At 44.9% G+C, this 19,924-nt stretch overlaps 1 protein-coding gene and 1 pseudogene across 2 annotated transcripts; one reads left to right on the forward strand and one right to left on the reverse strand.

The window, feature by feature from the left end:
* Positions 1-1,152: 1,152 nt before the first annotated feature.
* LOC103707314 (uncharacterized) lies at positions 1,153-6,745 on the reverse strand (annotated as a pseudogene). The gene is made up of 2 exons (XR_015974287.2): positions 4,736-6,745; positions 1,153-2,587 (listed from the first exon to the last, which is right to left on the reverse strand). The product of XR_015974287.2 is annotated as an uncharacterized LOC103707314 (transcript).
* A 5,877-nt stretch (positions 6,746-12,622) lies between these two features.
* LOC103707273 (stress-related protein) lies at positions 12,623-14,440 on the forward strand. Its single transcript, XM_008791696.5, has 3 exons — positions 12,623-12,788; positions 12,929-13,156; positions 13,668-14,440. The coding sequence occupies exons 1-3, from the start codon at positions 12,756-12,758 to the stop codon at positions 14,169-14,171; spliced, it is 765 nt and encodes a 254-aa protein (XP_008789918.1). The 5' UTR covers positions 12,623-12,755; the 3' UTR covers positions 14,172-14,440.
* The last annotated feature ends 5,484 nt before the right edge of the window (positions 14,441-19,924 follow it).

The following is a 19,924-nucleotide window of genomic DNA, read 5'->3' on the forward strand; positions in this document are numbered from 1 at the left end:
TCCATGAGAGTACATGGAAGCATAGTTTTATTAGAAGCCTTGATGTAATAGCACCCTCTCCATTCATACATATCTCCTCTGAGTTTCCATGCACGTACTCTGAAGATTCCACACTTCAAGCTAGCAGTGGCCCTTTCAATTGTGGAACGTATTTGTGTTACAAGATATTTTGTTTTCCTTTGATTTTGGTGGTGAATAACTACGAAAAGGTTTCACAATAGCTGTTTCATGATTTCAAATTTTTTTTGTTGAAAAAAAAAATCCACGGCACGCCCAAGAGTAGACTTTTCTTTCGGATGGAAAGAGAGGATAAGTCCACCCATTTATTATTAAAAGAGAATATTTACATGGAGATTCATGATGCAATGACTGCAGTAATTAGAATAGACACTTATTCGAGCCTTTTCCATTTATCTTTTATTACTTGAATTCTAATCATATCTAATACACTGCAAATAAAGTCTAAATTCCCGCCAATTACCAACTATGCAAGCTTAATTAATTAAGTTCACTGCTATGGGAACTCAGAAAAATCACCTTGAAAAAATAACCTGGGTTTCGTGAAAAAAGTGAATGGTGATTGGGGGAATTTATCATAAGAACAAATATGCCGAGTACGTATAGGTGCATCCATGCACATGGCCGCATACAATGTCTGACTAGTCTCTTCAAGGGCTCCTAAGGCAGTACCCTTCAATCCTTTAGTTTATCAGGGTTTTATTTTTAATGTTGGAAGGATGCATGTAGATAACAAATTTTGGAGAAAGTACCAATTAAAGAAAACCATTCCTAAGATTTATAGCGTTCAAATCTAATCATTTGTTAATATGAGCTTTTACTGCTCTTACATTAGCCACATAGCTTTAGTTATCTTGGTAACTAAAAGTTTTTATGTACTTACCAATGAAGAAAAAAAGGGATTTCCATGTTACTTGAATTTATGTTTATATAGAGTCAACACTTGGTTCCACAATCATTGATATTCTAAGATTCTCTGAATCTTTAGTCAACAATAGTACAAACCTATGAAGTCTTGTCCTCATAGAAATAAAGTGATAACATGCATGGATGCGCGTAAGAGAAAGGAAGCAAGCTAGGGTTCTTTCTAAGTTCTGCACCACGCATTCTAATTAGCATCAGAAAGACAAACCAAAAAAAAAACTCTCTAACTTTATATTTGCTCGAAATAAAAAGACCTCACACATCTTTACAAACTGAAAACACCTAGGATTTTGGATCCTTTGCCAACTTGCACGATACAGAGTGGTACAACACTAGACAGACACCACGTAATCTGATCATGGATGGAACATTGCATGCCCTAGATAGCTTGTTCTTCATATTGTATACTGTGCTCTATTTAATAGCTATCCATCTCCATAATCGAATTAAAGGGTGGCCATCTAAAATTAGTGTTCTCTTGAGAGAGAGAGAGAGAGAGAGAGAGAGCGCAAAACAGGCATCTGGGTCAAGACCTAGATGTCCTTCATTATGGTCTCCAAGAACTCAGTTGCCGCCCTCATAATCTCACGCTCAGACGAATCCAACTTCTCCTTCAAAGTATCAACACCTTTATCAACGTCCCCCTTCTTTGCCATAATATCCTCATTCCCAATCTTGACCGCCATCTCCTCCCCATCCTCCGCCTTGCTGATTGCAAAGTCAACACGATCCAACATCGCATCGATGTCAATCTTTAACTTCTCAACAATCGACCTTACGTTCTCCAAGTCATGCACTGCAAACCCACCCTTTCTTCGCATCGTCGCTATAACATCCTTCTCCCCCTGCAACGAGCCCTCGCGCTCGTCGCACACCGAGTTGATCCACGGCTCGACAGCCTTCATGGCAGTGGCACATGCCGTGGCTCCTGTGACGGCGGCAGCTGGTGACGCCACAGCCGCGAGCACCACCGAGCAGGCTAAGACCGCCACGAACCCTGCCGTGTAGATGACATTCCAAGCCTTCCTCCACTTCTTGACCGATCTCAGCCTCTTCTCGAGCTCGCGATGCCTTCGACGCAGCGCGTCCAGCAGCGACCGCTGCCATTCGCAAGCCGGCCGTAGCTCATCGGTGTTTAGGCCCGCGAACGGGTCGCCCAACGCCCTCGACCCCTTCAACTTTTCCACCACCTCCGAGCACTTGTTGGTGATCTTCGTCTTCTTCTTCTTATTCTTCTTCTTCTTCTCCTTCTTGTCATTCCTTCTTTCGGCATTCTCCTTCTCGAAGCCTTCGAGAGCCGCGCCGACAGAAGATGAAATTCCGCGGGACTTGTCGAGAAGGCCTCTGACCCTGGCGAGAGACCTCAGCGTCGTGATGACAACGTTGAGGTGGTCATTTACAAAGGATTGGAGGCTGGGGTTCTTCGAGATTGCCTCCTTGAGCTCAGGTGCGCCGGAGACGGCCTGGGAGACCGGGTGGAGGCCGGAAGCGACGCCAAGGGATCGGAGCTCCTCCACGAGCCGGTACGTATCATCAAGTCGAACTGCTCTGATAGCGTCGATCGAGCTTACAACGATCGCTTGGTCGGGCTTGCTGGACTGACAACCCATTGAAGAGGATCGAACAAAAGATTGCTTTAGAAGAACTGCGATATCAGGGAAACACTTTATTTAAGCCTATTTGGAACTTTCCACTTATGGTTCGTAATTAGGGTTTACGATGGTAGGTGGAGTGAGAGAAGCAACGTGTACATTTTCGCTCACATTTACCAGGAAAGAATATGGGAAGGTTTCTTAGGGAAGCTTGGCTTGGGGGAGAAAGTACGTCGAAGATTCCGATATTCTGAGGAGTGAGAACTGGCAGGAGAATTTCTGGTTGGAATTGAGCATAGCTTGATAAGTATATGTGTGTGTGTGTGTGTGTGTGTATATATATATATATAAAGATATATATACCTGGAGCTGATGGCAGAGCTGACGGAAGGAGCACGAGCTAAAATCCAGTAGGAAGGGAAAAAACCCAGGAAAGTTGGCTTTGGAGTGTATGGATTAAATTTTGACACAGGCCTAATTAACATCAGCATGCCAGTGAAAGGAGATTTGATCTAGCGTTCTTTCTAGAGTGATTATATCCTTATACTGGACCTAAAGCTTATTTAGGCCTTGTTTGATATGACATTTGAGTTGGGTTTAGGTCAAAATTTCAAACCATATACCCAATGAGACTCATTTTTGTTCTCGTGCAATTGGAAGATTAAGGACCACGATCTACATGGGTGGGTGGTCATGTGCTTGTCCTGCCTTCATTTTGAAAACAGAATCCAAATCTCCTAGCAATAGTCAAAGGGGACTTATATAAGAAGGGATGGTATTTGGTTGCATGTTGGCAGGTTTCACCTCTATACCGGCGGGTTCAACACTTTCCAAACCTAAGACTTTAGTTTTTGCTTTTACGAGGAAAGTTTTTTTTTGAAAAAAAAAAAACAGAATGCTACCCATTTAGGCCCATCTGATGATTTTTTTTTCTAGATATAAGTATGAGACAGATAATAAACATCCGATATACATATGTTCAATATCTGATACAGATTTTTTTTCTTTTTAGACTACAACCTATTTGTATTGATAAAAAAATTATTGAGAGCCGTCTAAATACATCATTTTGCATGCAAACATATACATATATATTTGAGTATATTTTTATTAAGGCTACAAATGGGTCGCATTGACTCGTGACCCGACCCGACCCGACCCGACCCAACCCGACCCGCTTAGACCCAACCCGACCCATTTTGGAGGACCCGTGGGCCAAGTTGGGTCCTAAAATTGGATTCGTTCCATTTTCTGGGTCGGATCTGAGTTTACTGAAATCAGACCCGACCCGATCCAACCCGACTCATTTGAAATTTGGATAATTTTGAGTTTTCAATCCTACAACCCATCCCAACCCGACCCAAATTTATAAAATTATTTAGGCTTGTGAGATGCAGCCCACAATGATGCAAACAAGTTCTAAAGTCATAGATGGTTTGACCCAAACCGGACCCAAATTTTTTGGATTTGGTATGGGTTATACATGGACCCTCTCCGACCCGAATGATCCGTTGGGTTAAAACATATAACAGTAGATCCGATCCGACCTGATCTTTTATTGGGTTGGGTCTGGATCCAAAATTAGGACTCAAACAAGAACTGAATTGGGTCGAGGTCACTCATGACCCGACCCGACCCATTTGCACCCCTAATTTTTATGTAAGGTTAATCCATTTATTGAATACCCTAATATATAAGATGTACTTGTAGAGTGTAGAATGAGCTTCCACCAACTATTCTAAGTGGCTATTATGATATTATAATGATTTTTACTTTTATCTATGATTTGCAATTTCTATTGCCATAAAAGAAAAATAACCCGCACTATATTGGTGATACGATAAATGACTATTTAAAATTTTCAGGATTGAGTCATACTAATCCCTAAATAACCATTTTTTTCAGCTCGTGAGGCTCCGTAGAAGCTTAATTTAAACATCACTCTCATTGATGGTTTGCAGGTTAATGGTGGGAGGGATTTTTTTCTATGTCTTATAATTTTCTGTATCATTACTCGAGGTGGATATAAGTTTTCCTATTAGCTAGTTCCACGACATACTGTACAATTGCGTGTATAGAAGGATCGATTCTATATCCATCTACCTTTATTTTCACTTGAAAAAGAAATATTATTTAAGCAAGAATTAAGATACTCCGGCACATGAAGAAGCAATTTCCATGTTTTTAAGCAAGAATTGTACCGGAATCCTGCGAGAACTTGGCGAGCCCAAAGTCAGCGACATGTGCTTCGAAGTTGGAATCGAGGAGGATGTTGTTCGACTTCACGTCACGATGGAGGACCAAAGGCGAACAATCATGGTGGAGATAGCAGAGGCCCTTTGCTGCCTCCACCGCGCGCGATCTTATACCTTGCGTCCCACCGCAAATGGCTCCCCTTCTTGCCATGGAGGACCTCCCCAAGGCTTCCATTGGGCAGACCAGAAGATAGGTTTCATGGTTCGAACAGAAGCCGAGCAACCTCACAATGTGGCGATGCCGAATCCTCCCTAGAGTCTGGATCTCAGCTTAGAATTCATGGTCATGCGACGAGCCCCGCCTCATCGCCGGCAGCCTCCTCACCGCCACCTGTTCGCCGTCGGGCATCACGCCCTTGTACGCAATCCCGGCCCATCCTTTTCCGATAATGTTATCTTCCTTGAGGCAATCGAGCACGTCGTCACAGGTGAAGTCCAGACGCTGGAAAGCTGTCAGCTTCCATGCCCGGGCCTTGCTCGCCTTCTTTAAAGACCGGGCTTTGAGGATGGCAGCGATGGCGAAGGCAATGGAACAGAGGAGGAGAACAATGACCATTGGAAGCTTGAAGGAGGCCGGCAGGGGGCCTCGGGCATGGGAAGAGCCCGTGCCATTGGCGCCGGTGAATCCGCACTGGCCAAGGTAGGGCCCGCAGAGTTCCGGATTGCCGACAAAGGAAGTGGCATTGAAGTAGCTGAACCGGCCGGTGCTGGGGACCAAGCCGGAGAGATGGTTGAAGGAGAAATCGACGGCGGTGAGACTCTGCATCGTGGCAATGGACGGCGGGATACTCCCTTCAAGGTGGTTTCTTGACGAGATCTGGCCAAGGCTTGACGAGATCGGGGCATCGCCGGTGTCGGGGAAACCAGCGGCGAGGAGGTTGTCCGGAAGAACGACCTGGGCGAGCTTAGGCAAGTAAAATAAACCACTAGGAATCGATCCATTGAAGTAGTTCTGACCCAATCTCACTCGGCTGAGGGACAAGCACTGGCCGAGGGACTCCGGGATGGGGCCGAAGAGGGCGTTCCCGAGAGCGATTAGAGAATGGAGCTTGTTGCGGGAGCAGAGCTCAGGCGGGAGGTCGCCGGTGAGCTTGTTGGAAGAGAGATCGAGGAGCTGAAGCTTGCCGCTCCGGCCGATTCCCCGGGGGATGATTCCGGTGAAGTTGTTGTCCCACAACTGGAGCACTTCCAATTCCGGCAGGTCACCGATGAAGTCCGGGACCGTGCCGTAGAGCTTGTTCCAGAATAGGTTCAGCAGGGTTAGATTCCGGAGATCGGCGGGATCTCGCCGGTGAGGGCGTTGTTGGAGAGGTCCATGGACTTGAGGCTCCGGAGGCGGCCGAGCTCCGGCGGCAGCTCGCCGGAGAGGCCGTTCACCTGGAGGAAGAGTGTGTCAAGGTTCTCGAGCCGGTCGAGCTCCGGCGGGATCTCGCTGGAGAGGCCGCAGTTCGCGGCATCGAATCGGACAAGGGCAGAGAGGTCGCCGATCTCAGGCGGGATGCTGCCGTCATAGCTGTTGAAGTAGCCGACGTAGAGCTGGCGGAGGCGGCTGAGGTTGCCGATCTCCGGCGGGATGGCGCCGCGGAGCTCGTTTCCGGAGACGGCGAGGTATTCAATGTGCTCCCAGCGGCCGTTCTCGGGGAGGATGACGCCGGAGAAGAAGTTGCCGCCGAGGTGGAGGGGGCGTAGGCTGGGAAGCTCCGCCACTTCCACCGGCAGGACGCCTGTGAGGTTGTTGTTGTAGAGGTCGAGCACGTCGAGGTTTCTGAGGCGGCGGAGTGCGGAGGGGAAGCTTCCATTGAAGACGTTGTTCGAGAGGTTGAGGTGGCGGAGGTCGGAGAGGAAGGAGAGATCCGGCGGGATGGGGCCGAAGAGGAAGTTGGCAGCAGCGGAGAGCCTGAGGGAGACGACGCGGCGGAGGGCGGTGTCGCAGGAATGCTGGAATGATTGGTAATAAGGTCAATGCCAAAGATGATGACCGGAGACCTTAGCAACAAAAAAATAAAAAAAAAAAAATAAATAAAGGGATGATGACCGGACAACATGTTGAATTTAGATAACTCTGTAGATGCTACATTCATTTAATTTAATTTAATTTAATTTATTTTATTTTATTTTATTTTTAGCATATTGGCTCATACCAACTCCGCATAAGCGCAACCAACAGAGAAAAGAAGATAACTGAGTAGTAAAGGAACAGAGACATGATATGATAACTCCATAAGATTTTTTTCGAAGGATTTAAAAAAAGAAAAAGAAAGAAGAAAGAAGGAGGAGGAGGCAAATGCTATTTTCATCTTATCCTGCAACTTGTATTGCTTGTAGCACCTATTCCCCTCCTTCCAACTTTTTCATTCTAGTGGATGGATTGTTCAGCCTGTAGGGCCGTGCGCTATTAGATGGTAAATGGCAATATCTGGTGTTAGCTTTGGACGCTACCAAAGTGGAATCAAAAAAAGAGGTGATCTTGAGATCGAAAAGGATTTGGAGTGGATAGATGGTTGTCTTCCCATTGGAACAGGGAAAGAGTGGATCCTAGTTGAATATCTGAGGATAAACACCAACCTTAGGATGATTGGATATGAGCAAAGGGAATCACATAATTTGGTTCCCACGGACAAGTAGGCCGGAAAATACAGAAGGAGAGGGAGGAAGAAGAAGAAAAGCATACCGCATCAAAGTGGACATCCCACATGAAAACTTGGGGCCCTAAGATGGTCATTTTCACAGAAGTTTAAACTTTTGGGTCGGTCCTCCTTATAATATGGGTCTACTAGTCTAGGCCGGTCCTCCTCCTAATAATTTAAGATTTTGAGTTGCGAGTTCATGACGTCAGTCTATCGCTTGCTTAGCAATCTAGGCTCTCTAAGCACCTAGAAGGCACTACTGACAACATGACCAAAAGCTAGGTTTGAGTCCAAAATCAAGACTCGAAAATGAATCTAGTCTGGTGAGCATCAAGCATGCCCATTCCTAGCCAACCTATTTGAAACCCTAATTGGAAATCTATGAAAACTAGTCATTGCACCTCAAAATCATATTACTTTAACAATTAATAGAAGCAACCTCATTCTATAATTTTAAGACAAGTTTATACTTCAGTTTTATGACATGTTCTTACATCAGAATACAGCCTCAAATCGTAAGTTTTATATACCTATTATCTAATTCATCCAAGTCTTACTGGCCTTCCTCTTACCTTTTCTCATGCTTCGGCCTGAACTATAGTTTTTTTTCCCCAATGTTGTACATAACACATGAGAAAAATCATCTCAAACAAATTTTTCATCCTACTACAGTATTTATTATAAGTATTCTACTACAACATTTTTTCGATCCGATCGTCTATTGGGTTGGGTTTGGGTCTAAAATTAGAATTCGAACAAGGAATCGGATTAGGTCGGGGTCACTCATGACTAGGGGTGGCAAAATATGACCAAACCCGCCAACCCGACCCGTGTTCGACCCGCCATAAACAGGTTTGGGTTTGGCGTAAACAGGTTCGGATCGTAAACAGGTTGACCCGTTTAACCTGTTTATTAATTAGGTCGGATACGGGTTTTAGATGTCTGACCCGTTTAACCCGTTTAACTATTGGGCTGATAGATGAGAGTCATAACCCACAAGATAAAGTCCAGAGCCGGCCCAACTCTCTGCCTAGGCCCGATTTCACTCCATAGCCCGATTTCACTGTCTAGGCCCGATTCAGCCCGATTTTAGAATTAGGATTTAGGGTTTGTGAAACATTGAAATGGCGCCGCCAAGCTCTATTCCCTCAGCTCCTCCCCGAGTCTCCTCTCCTCCGAACCTCAAGTCCACCTCCCCATGGCTATTCTCTCCTCCTCTTCCTTCTCCTCCATCCTTTCTCCTCCTCTTCCAAATCAACAGTTCTCCTCCTCCTCCTCCTCCTTCTCCTCCACCCTTCCTCCTCCTCCTCCAAATCGACGGTTCTCGCCCTTCTCCTCCTCCTCCTCCTCCTCCCTCTCCTCCACCCTTCTTCCTCCTCCAAATCGACGGCTCCGAAGAAGCCTTATTCCAGATCCAACAGCGTCGAGGTCGTCGGAGACGCGGCAAGGCGGAGTCCGCGGCGACGTGGCAAGGCGAAGTCCGCGGGTGGTGCGGGGTAGCGGCTCGGGCGCAGCGGGGACGCCGCGGGCGGTGCGGGGTGGCGGCTCGGGCGCAGCGTGGATGCCGTGGGCGGTGCGGGGTGGTGGCTCGGGCGCAGCCATGGCGAGGGAGGCCGATCGGGGAAGAAGATGAGCAGTTATTTTTTTTTTCTCCTTTACCCTACTGCCTCTCTCTCGGTCTCTCCTCCTCTCTCTCTCTCTCTCTCTCTCTTGGTCTCTCCTCTTCCTCTCTCTCTCTCTCTCTCTCCCCCCATCCCGCCGGCCCCCATGTTTTTTCTTTTTTTTTCTTAAACGGGTCTTAAATGGGTCGGGTCAGGTGACCTGTTTATTAAATAGGTCGGATTCAGGTTGTAATTCCTGACTTATTTAATAAACAGGTCGGGTTCAGGTTTATAATTTTTTGACCCGATTTATATCTGACCCGACCTGTTTATGCCTGACCCGACCCGATTGCCGCCCCTACTCATGACCCGACCCGATCCATTTGCACCTCTAATTTTTATGTAAGTTTGATCCACTTATTGAATGCCCTAATATATAAGATGTACTTATAGAGTGTAGAATGAGCTTTCACCAACTATTCTAAGTGGCTATTATGATATCATAATGATTTCTACTTTTATCTATGATGGGAAACTATCAACTATTCTAAGTGGCTAATATGATATTATAATGATTTCTACTTTTATCTATGACTCGAACCTTCTATTGCCATTAAAGAAAAATAATCTATACTATATTCGTGATACAATAAATGACTATATGAAATTTTCTTGATTAAGTCATACTAACTCCTAAATAACCATTTTTCAAGGGCCGTGAGGCTCCATAGAAGCTTAATTTAAACATCACTCTCATTATTGGTTTGGAGGTTAATGGTGGGAGGGATTTTTTCTATATCTCATAATTTTCTATCCAATTACTCGAGGTGGATATAAGTTTTCCTATTACCTAGTTCCACCGACATATTGTACAATTGGTTGCATAGAAGGATCATTTTCACTTGAAAAAATATATATTATTTAAGCAAGAATTGCGATACTCCTACATAAGAAGAAGCTATTTCCGTATTTTTAACTCATGATTATAGATGTAATATAATGATCATATATATCTTTCACGCAATATATTTGTCATAGAAGAATCATATGAACCATACGAAAACTATTTCAAAGCTCATTGCAATTGGTCTTTGTCACGCCCCCGCCTCTGCGAGGCACGTGAGGCACCTAGTGCCCACATGGGGGCCACATGAGGGGGGACCGCGGGGCTCCCCTGCCAAATATTGTCCGATTCTGGAGCTTCACGCAAGCGTCCTTCACCCCTCCCCGATTTTGTTTTCCACCCAAAACGCGTCTGCAGGATTTGGAGACACCTACCTCATATGCCCAGGCCCTCACACCCTTCCCACCATCGGACAGAGTCGTCCTCGGCTCTGATACCAAATGTCACGCCCCCGCCTCTGCGAGGCACGTGAGGCACCTAGTGCCCACGTGGGGGCCACATGAGGAGGGAACACGGGGCTCCCCTGCCAGATATTGTCCGATTCTGGGGCTTCACGCAAGCGTCCTTCACCCCTTTCCGATTTTATTTTCCATCCAAAACGCGTCTGCAGGATTAGGAGACACCCACCTCATATGCCCAGGCTCTGGAACGAGTCTTTCCGATGTGGGACTATTGGGCCTCACACCCTTCCCACCATCGGACAAGAGCCGTCCTCGGCTCTGATACCACTAAATGTCACGCCCCAAATCCGGATCATGACACGGCCGTGCTATTGCAATCTTATGCACACAATAATACGAAGCCACTTAAAATTTCATAATAAAAATAAATAGTTTCATTTACTAATGTCATAACATTATTCATGAAGTTGGAGCAGTACAGAACTTCTAAAATTTGATTATTACATAACATTTTCAGTTACCCCAACCCTGAATAACACCAAGCTCCTTGTTCCTAATAGTCTTATTCCTCTGTAGAAAAAGAAGATAATAAGATATGAGCTACACAGCTCAGTAAGTAACCCTGGCACCATCTTATTGATTTCCAATTTACTGTTTAATTGTAAGTATGAAATTATGAAATTGTATTTGATATGATATATTTTTTCAAAATTAGGATCAAGTATATAATTGCATATGATTCATAAATTTGATTAAAGAGAATCCTTCATGACTATTTAATATTGTATGAGTTATAAAATTATGATTATATTAGACTGCATGAAAAATGATATTTGAGGCATGTTTATGTATTTTAAATTATATGATGACATTTATCATTTTCCAACCTATTTATGATGATTATGATTTATGAAATAAAAAAAATAATGATTTATAAACTCTCATATTGCTGTGTACGGCCCTCGCCAGCGGATTATAATAGCTCGGCAGACGGCCCTCGTTAGCGGGCAGACGGGGACGTGACATTTGGTATCAGAGCCGAGGACGGCTCTTGTCCGATGGTGGAAAGGGTGTGAGGCCCAATAGTCCCACATCGGAAAGACTCGTTTCAGAGCCTGAGCATATGAGGTGGGTGTCTCCTAATCCTGCAGACGCATTTTGGGTGGAAAACAAAACCGAGGAGGGGTGAAGGACGCTTGCGTGAAGCCCCAGAACCGGACAATATCTGGCAGGGGAGCCCCGTGTTCCCCCCTTATGTGGCCCCCGAGTGGGCACTAGGTGCCTCACGTGCCTCGCAGAGGCGGGGGTGTGACAGTCTTTATCTCTCTCGTTGCTCTTATTTGCTTATCATCTAAGAGAAACAAATAAACTTTAGTTTTTTTTTTTCATTTTTCACAAAAAAAAGTCTTGCATCATTGCGTGAAATGCTAAATTCTTGACAAATATGACAATCACGACAATACGGGTCATCACACCAAATGTCATATGCCGTAGACAAACTTTCGCTTGCTTGTAATCCATCATTCCCCGGATTATAGTAAATAAATCCGCCGATCCCTTAAATAGTTTAACATAATGTAACATAAAATTTTGCATTTGACTTTACAGACTCGACACTCTATATGTCTTGATGATGCAAATGAGTCATGTCTGGTCTAGATTTGAGACTATCATGTGGACCTGGACCACATTTTTTATGGCTGAGCCTACTCCTTACGGCGCTGGCTGAGTCTTTGGACTACTGTCTTAATTGTGATCCGGCAATTTAGAATTGTTCCATTTCCCTGACCCAAGTTCCTAGTAGATGACTAATATGTAATTGTAGTTTTGCTTAAGGCTATTCGTGTGAGACAGCAACTTAGAATGAAACATCTGGAGAAGCGTACTCGTCACTTCCGTCGTCACCGGCGGTTTTGCCCCGGAAGGTTTTCCGAAAACAAACGGCCACGTGGGCCCGCCACGAACCTCCGATCGATAATGACATGATCTAAACAAGTGGGGCCCACCGGGTGCTTTATCCTATCCTATCCTCAATACGTGTCTCATTTCCGCACGGTTCAAGGGCCAGCCAATCGAGATCCTTCGAGCCGTCTCGGATGCAGTCCCCAACCCCTGGGCCCACTCATATTGCGAGGCTAGAGGATATGCCACGTCGGATTGTCCCAAAAATAGGTCACTTGTTTGAATTACCCAACTCGGCTAGCACATACTTTTCACTACAGCCGTCCGATGGAACGTAGATCGAACGGTCATGAGAGAGCGTCGTCTATAAGAGGGGGGCCTCTCGTGGAATTTGTCTCCAACGAGCCTGCCTTTCTCCGGGGTTTCTGTTGAGAACTTGAGATTCGCGCTCCAGTTCTCGCTGCTCTCTCTCTAGGTTTGGGAGCAAGGGTTCTTCGATTCTTCGTTCCAGATCGGTTGAATCGCTCGAAGATGGCCGAATCCAAGTACGAGTCCGAAGAAATCGTAAGGAGTTCTTCCATGATCTCTCAAGTTTTTTTTCTAATTTTAGCGGGTCTGGCTTGATTTCTGGGAAGAAATGGAGCTTTGGATCGTCCTGGAGGTGGGCTAAGGTTAGGGTTTTGATGGTTGGTTTTGGGTTGCAGAGCCAGGAAGGGGGAAGGCCGAAGCTCAAGTACCTGGACTTCGTGCACGTGGCGGCGATGCAGGCGGTGGTTTGCTTGGCGAGCCTCTACGACTTCGCCAGGGAGAACTCTGGCCCGCTGAAGCCCGGCGTCCAGACCGTTGAGGGCACCGTCAAGACCGTCATCGGCCCCGTCTACGATAAGTTCCACGATGTCCCCCTCGAGCTTCTCAAGTTCGTCGATCGCAAGGTCAGTAAATTTCCCTGTGTCGGTTTCTTTTTTATTCCTCTTCTGAGCCGCCCGGTAGGTTCTGGTGGCCGAACTCAGCTGGTCGGCGGCGATCGCCCGCCGGCTCAGATCCCAGCGGCGCATGTCTCCCGAATTGATCCGCCGGCGCACGTTGGCCTTCTGGATCCCAGGTTGCGCACGGTAATGCGACAACTTGCTCGGTTATATCACGTGACTTCTGTCCCACCCGGCCGGGCTTTGTGCTTTCACCCGGGGGGGGGGGGGGGGGGGGGGGGGGGGGGGGGGGTAAATCACGTGACCTCGGTCCTCGCGCTCGGTTGTCCCTTGTTCCCAGGGGGCGGCCTTGTTCGTAAATTTGGTGTGCCGTTTGAAGCCCGGCGCACGTTAAATGAATCGATGCTATACGGCGCCCTATAACCTTTCTGGAAGGTGGCGCTTCCAAATCCGACCAAGGGATGACGTCGCATACTGTAAGAATACGCAATTGTTTGATCTTGTTGTCACGTGACAGGTTGCCGACTCGGTGCGGGAGCTGCAGCGGCACGTGCCATCCCCGGTGAAGTCGGCGTCGGCCCAGGCGTACACGGCGGCCCAGAAGGCTCCGCAGGTGGCGCGGTGCGTCGCCGGCGAGGTCCAGCGTTCCGGGATGGTGGCAACGGCGGCCGGGATGGTGAGGGCGTGCTGCAAGCGGTTCGAGCCGGCGGCCAGCCAGCTGTACAAGAAGTACGAACCGGTGGCCGAGAAGTACGCTGTGGCCGCGTGGCGGTCACTGAACCGTCTCCCGCTGTTCCCCCAGGTGGCGCAGATCGGGATCCCCTGGGCGGCGTACTGGTCGGAGAAGTACAATCGGGCGGTGGGGTGCGCAGCGGAGCGGGGGTACGCAGTGGCGCAGTGCATGCCTCTCGTCCCCACGGAGAGGATCGCCAAGGTGTTCGGGGACGGGTCGCCGGAGTCGCCCTCGGGGAGCAGCAAGCCGGCGCCGCCGGTGGCTGCCGCGGCGGCGGAGTGTGGTTGACGGTGGTGCGTGGGAATGTGGACTTGATAACGACGGCAACCTCTGAAGACGTTTGATGTAAAAACCAAGTTATTAGAAAAACCTTAGAATTTTGTTTTCTTTTGTTGCGTTCTTGTGTTGGTAGTGAGCGCTGGGTCTGTGAGTACGATGGATGGGGTTCCTGTACAGGGTTTTTAATGTTTTAGCTTCATCTAAACGTTATTGTGCAGGCTTAAACCACTAATATTGTGATCGAATCGAACATTTTGGCGAAGAAGCGTTTAATTGAAGGGATGGTGTTCAATATGCTGGAATTTGGAAATATTGGGCGAGTGGATGAGCCTTGTTGAAAGGTTGAAAGTGAAGTCTTGGAAAAGGTCTTATTCCTATATTTCTGAAAGATTCTGGATGGGACTCTTTTGGTTAAAGAAGAGAGACTCTAGAACAACCTGTCGCCTGGGTGGACATTAGCAATTCGCATCCAGAGAATGGCATCCATTCGGGTGGGACCGTATCATTTGTTTGTATTTGCATTGATATTATGATGAGTCTAGTATTAATTGGAGGACAATTAAAGAGGAATTAGTGAAACAACATTCCAAATTACTTATAATGAAGTGACCGACGATTCCCATCCAATGAACTGACCGGAAAGCTGTAAATGACGCAGTCTTCGGGCTAAGCTAGAAGGAAGGATTCCTAATATGATGATGGACTCTTTGGAGCTAACTAGAAGGAGATAGCTTCCAGTGGTGGGACCGATGGGTTGTGCTCTTATACAATCAACAATATTTGGTACATTCTAAAGCATTTGGTGATTGCAATACGTCTATTCTATTGTGGGTGTAGCTGGTGTAGTAGGATTAGTAATTTGAACTCTTCTAAATCTTTTATCATTATCTGGCCGATAGGACCAAAACCTTTCATCAAAAGAATGACCGAAAAGAAAAATCTATGTTAGTGATTCACATAGTAAGGTAGAACTATTGATTGGTAGTTTTACTGACTCTATTTATGTCCCGTCGCGAACCTAGAGTGCAATCGATGTCGCATACCTGCTTGACGGATCATACAAGCATGCAAAACTACGGATCATATCAAAATAATAATAATTCTTGAAAATTAATTTAATCATGATCTTATACAAATAATTCTTACAATCAATTGTTCCAAAGTGATATAAGGCAACATATATTAACTATTTATTCAAATAAAATTTTCTAACCAGTCTAAATAGCCTAACTAGAACTCCAATTACTGAGAATATCTTCAGAAAATCTAGCACATTCCTCCGAGTTCTGAGTAAATATAGAGAAAGAAGAAATAATGAGCTACACTAGCTCAGTAAGCAACATAACACTCCAAACTAGGGTTTAAGCATGCCAAGTAAATAATTTGCTAAAGAATAAGATATTGACTAGAAATAAATCAATTTTTGAATAATACATTTTTTTTTAAAATTTACTATTATTTTCATAAATTGATATTGGAAACCCTATATCAGGCTATGGTCATATAACCCAGTGACATGGGCTTGAATGCACAAAGTGCCAAATACGACTATTTTTAACCACTGGTGGTTCAGTATTCAAATACCACTATTCCAATCCCCAGTGGTTCGGTGTTAAAACCAGTTTCTCAAATTACAACTCGATAGGGCTAAAAAATAATCTTCATTGGTAAGACCAGATCATAGTTGAGCTGAGAATATATACATATAAAACAAATTTCAATCATGGCGGTGGTTCGACCATGAATGAGGAGGGAATGAAAGAGGAAGCAGGGAAGGCCAGCGCCCCTAGCTGTCAAAGGTGGAGCTCCCTTAGCCAAGGAAGAAGCAAGTCAAGGCTGGGGACTCACCGGCAGATGGCGGTGGTGGTAGATCTCGCAACGATGGCAACTTCCGACGGAAAAAGTGGATCTCGGAATAGGAAAAAAACATAGTAACCAAAATCCAAAGAAAAGGAAGGAAATTCGAGGGCGGCGGAGCTCGGTTGTGGCGGTACATCGGCTGCCGGAGGGAGGGAAGAAAAAGAGGAAGCTCGGTAGTGGTCCGTCGTAGGGAAGAGGGGGAATTTATGCATATTTGGAAGAAGATAAACTTGTTTGTTGTTGCACCTGCCCGCAATCATGGCGGCAATTGTGCACGGTCCAACGGCCAACGGCTATTTGAACGGCCTGTGGAGTCATCACTGCCACAACTTCGCAGCCTTATTATCTCAACAGCTAGCGGATCGAGCAGGGTAATGTAATTCATCCAATTGTTTTTGAAATTTTGAACCGGTGGATGCTGCCCGACTCCATCTTGGATGGCCCTTATGGCCGATTCTCACAATTTAGTTGGTGGAATCAATATTACATACTGTTAGGAAAGACCCCTTCACTAGATGAAAACTTTCCTATCTTTGTGTGAGTAGAATGAGAATACCACAATAATTAATCAATGTAAGAACCACCAAAAAAACAAACCACAAGAAAGAGACAAGAATTTTTAGGTGGAAAACCCTCCAATATGAGGGGAAAAAACCACCGGACCTAAGTCCACCACAAACCTCCACTATCAACAATAATGGGCTTACAAAGTATCTTCTCTAGGCTAAGCTAGAGGATCACATACATCAAGGATCTCTTCCTTGGATCACAAACAAAGAGTTTATATGAAAAAGAGTTTAGGCTCCAATAATAAAATGAGAACAATCTCACCGAGTGTAGGTTTGCACAAGGTTCTTCTTCCTCTTGAAATGCCTTGAATAAGATCTTCACCTCCTCCTTGAGATGGATTCCACAAGCACTTCTCCCAAGACGGCTACCTTCTTTTGTTTTCTTCTCATCCACCCTCTAATAGAATAATTAACCCTAACCCCTCTTTTCCCTCTTTTTGTTTCCCCTTTTTTTTTCTTTATTTAAATTGCTGGGTCCCACCTCACATAAGGTGGGACTTGGCCAACAATTCTCCCCCTCCCATCTTATGTGAGAGGCTCCACCAAGCTTGCCTTAAGCATACAAATATCATGCTTCTTCTTAAGCAAAATTTTAGTCATCATATCCGACCCATTCTCATCGGTATGGATTTTCTCTAGATGCAAAAGCTTTTCTTCCAACACATCCCGAATCCAATGATACCTCACATCAATGTGCTTCGACCTTGAATGAAAGCTGGGATTCTTGCTAAGATGAATGGCAATCTGATTATCACAAAAGAGAGTATACTTGTCTTGTTTCAAGCCCAATTCTTGGAGGAATCTTTTCATCCACAACATTTCCTTACATGCCTCTGTCACCGCAATATATTCGGCCTCTGTAGTGGACAAAACAACACATTTCTGCAATTTGGACTGCCATGAAACAGCTCCCCCTGCAAAAGTCATCATGTATCCCGATGTAGACTTTCGAGTATCAATATCACCAGCCATATCTGCATCTGTGAATCCTTCTAGCATAGTTTTTCCATTTCCAAAGCATAAGCAAGCTTTGGAAGTACCTCTAAGGTATCTAAGTATCCATTTGACTGCAGCCCAATGTTCTTTGCCAGGATTCGAGAGAAATCTGCTCACAACACCAACTGCATATGCTATGTCTGGTCTTGTACACACCATGGCATACATCAAACTTCCTACTGCTGAAGCATAGGGTACCTTTTGCATCTCCTCTTTCTCCCTTTCATTTGTAGGACATTGCTTGTTTGTGAGTTTGAAATGATTTGCAAGTGGAGAGGAAATCGGTTTAGCCTTTTCCATATTAAACCGCTCGAGCATCCTTTCAATATACTTTTCTTGTGATAGCCAAAGCTTCTTGATCTTTCTATCACGAGAAATTCTCATGCCAAGCATTTGCTTTACGGGCCCCATATCTTTCATGGCAAACGACTTGCTTAAGTCTTTCTTCAACCTATCAATTTTGTTAGTATCACGGCCAATAATCAACATATCATCTACATAAAGCAATAGAATGATAAAATCACCATCACTAAACCTTTGCACATAGACGCAATGATCGGATTTTGTCCTCTTGTAGTCGTGGCCCATCATGAAAGAATCGAACTTTTTATACCATTGCCTTGGTGCTTGTTTAAGCCCATATAAGCTTTTCTTCAACTTGCAAACAAGATGTTCTTTGCCCTTAGTTTTAAACCCCTCAGGTTGCTCCATATAAATTTCTTCCTGAAGGTCTCCATGCAAGAAGGCTGTCTTCACATCAAGTTGTTCAATCTCAAGGTCCATACTAGCTGCCAAACCCAATATAATCCAAAGAGATGACATTTTCACAACCGGAGCAAAAATTTCATCAAAATCTATACCTTTCTTCTGACCAAAGCCCTTCACAACTAATCTTGCTTTGTACTTAGGTTTTAAGCCGCTCTCATCCTCCTTTAATCTGTATACCCATTTGTTCTTGAGTAGTCTCTTACCCTTAGGAAGCTTTACCAAATCAAAAGTATGATTTTCATATAAGGATTTTATTTCTTCTTGCATAGCTTGAAACCATTTATCCTTGTCCTTATGATTCTGCACTTCTTGGATGCATTCTGGCTCCCCCTCATCTGTAAGAAAAACATACTCTGAAGCAGGATATCTAGATGATGCTCTGTGTTGTCTAGTAGACCTTCTGACCTCTGGTTCTGTCATTTCAAACTGACTTGATAGTTCACCATGTTCTGAAGCTTCACTGTGACCATTATCACCTGTAGAACCCTCACTAGCACCTGTATCACTATGCTCACTGTCATCCTGCACATCTCCCCTATCATCATCATGGACCATAGGTGGAGGAACTGGATCAAGATTAATTGGAGAACTGTTCAAATACTTCGGCTTCTCTTGCTTTCCAAAGTCTTCAATAAACTGATCTTCAAAGAAGACAACATCTCTACTCCTGATCACCTTTTTGTCTTTTGGATCCCACAACCTGTATCCAAATTCTTCATGGCCATAACCTAAGAAAATACATTCTTTAGACTTTCCATCAAGCTTAGACCTTTCATCTTTTGGAATGTGAACAAATGTCTTGCATCCAAACACCTTCAAATGACTGTAGGATACATCTTTTCCTGTCCAAACTCTTTCTGGCACATCACCATCCAAAGGAGCCGATGGAGAATGGTTGATCAAATCCACTACAGTCCTCATAGCTTCACCCCAAAATGGTTTTGGCAACTTTGCATGAGAGAGCATACATCTGATTCTCTCTACAATTGTTCTATTCATTCTCTCTGCAACTCCATTTTCTTGCGGTATTTTAGGAACTGTCTTTTGGAGCTTAATGCCATAGTCTTTGCAATATTTTTCAAATGGCCCTCTGTACTCACCTCCATTATCTGCCCTGATGCACTTTAGCTTCTTGCCTGTCTCTCTTTCAACCATGACATGAAAGTGTTTAAATATATCCAAGACTTGATCCTTGGATTTCAAAGCAAAAGCCCATACCTTTCTAGAATGATCATCAATAAAGGTAACAAAATAAAGTGCACCACCAAGAGTTCTACTATCCATCATGCATACATCACTATGTATCAAATCTAGAATGTTAATTTTTCTAGATATAGGTGTTCTATGAAATGCAACTCTATGTTGTTTTCCGGCTAAACAATCAACACAAGTTTTCAAAGACACACCTTTGGTATTTGGTAGCAACTCCTTCTTGGCTAGAATTTGAAGTCCTTTCTCACTCATGTGCCCAAGCCTTTTGTGCCAAAGCTTTGTAGAGAAATCATCATCAATTGTATTCACCTCTCCTTTCTTTAGCTTTGCTTGCATCATGTAGAGAGTATTATTTTT

This window comes from Phoenix dactylifera, chromosome 17 (assembly GCF_051530095.1).
Source record: "Phoenix dactylifera cultivar Ajwa chromosome 17, Ajwa_hap1_PhDact_Kaust_v1.1, whole genome shotgun sequence".
Taxonomy (NCBI): Eukaryota; Viridiplantae; Streptophyta; class Magnoliopsida; order Arecales; family Arecaceae; genus Phoenix; species Phoenix dactylifera.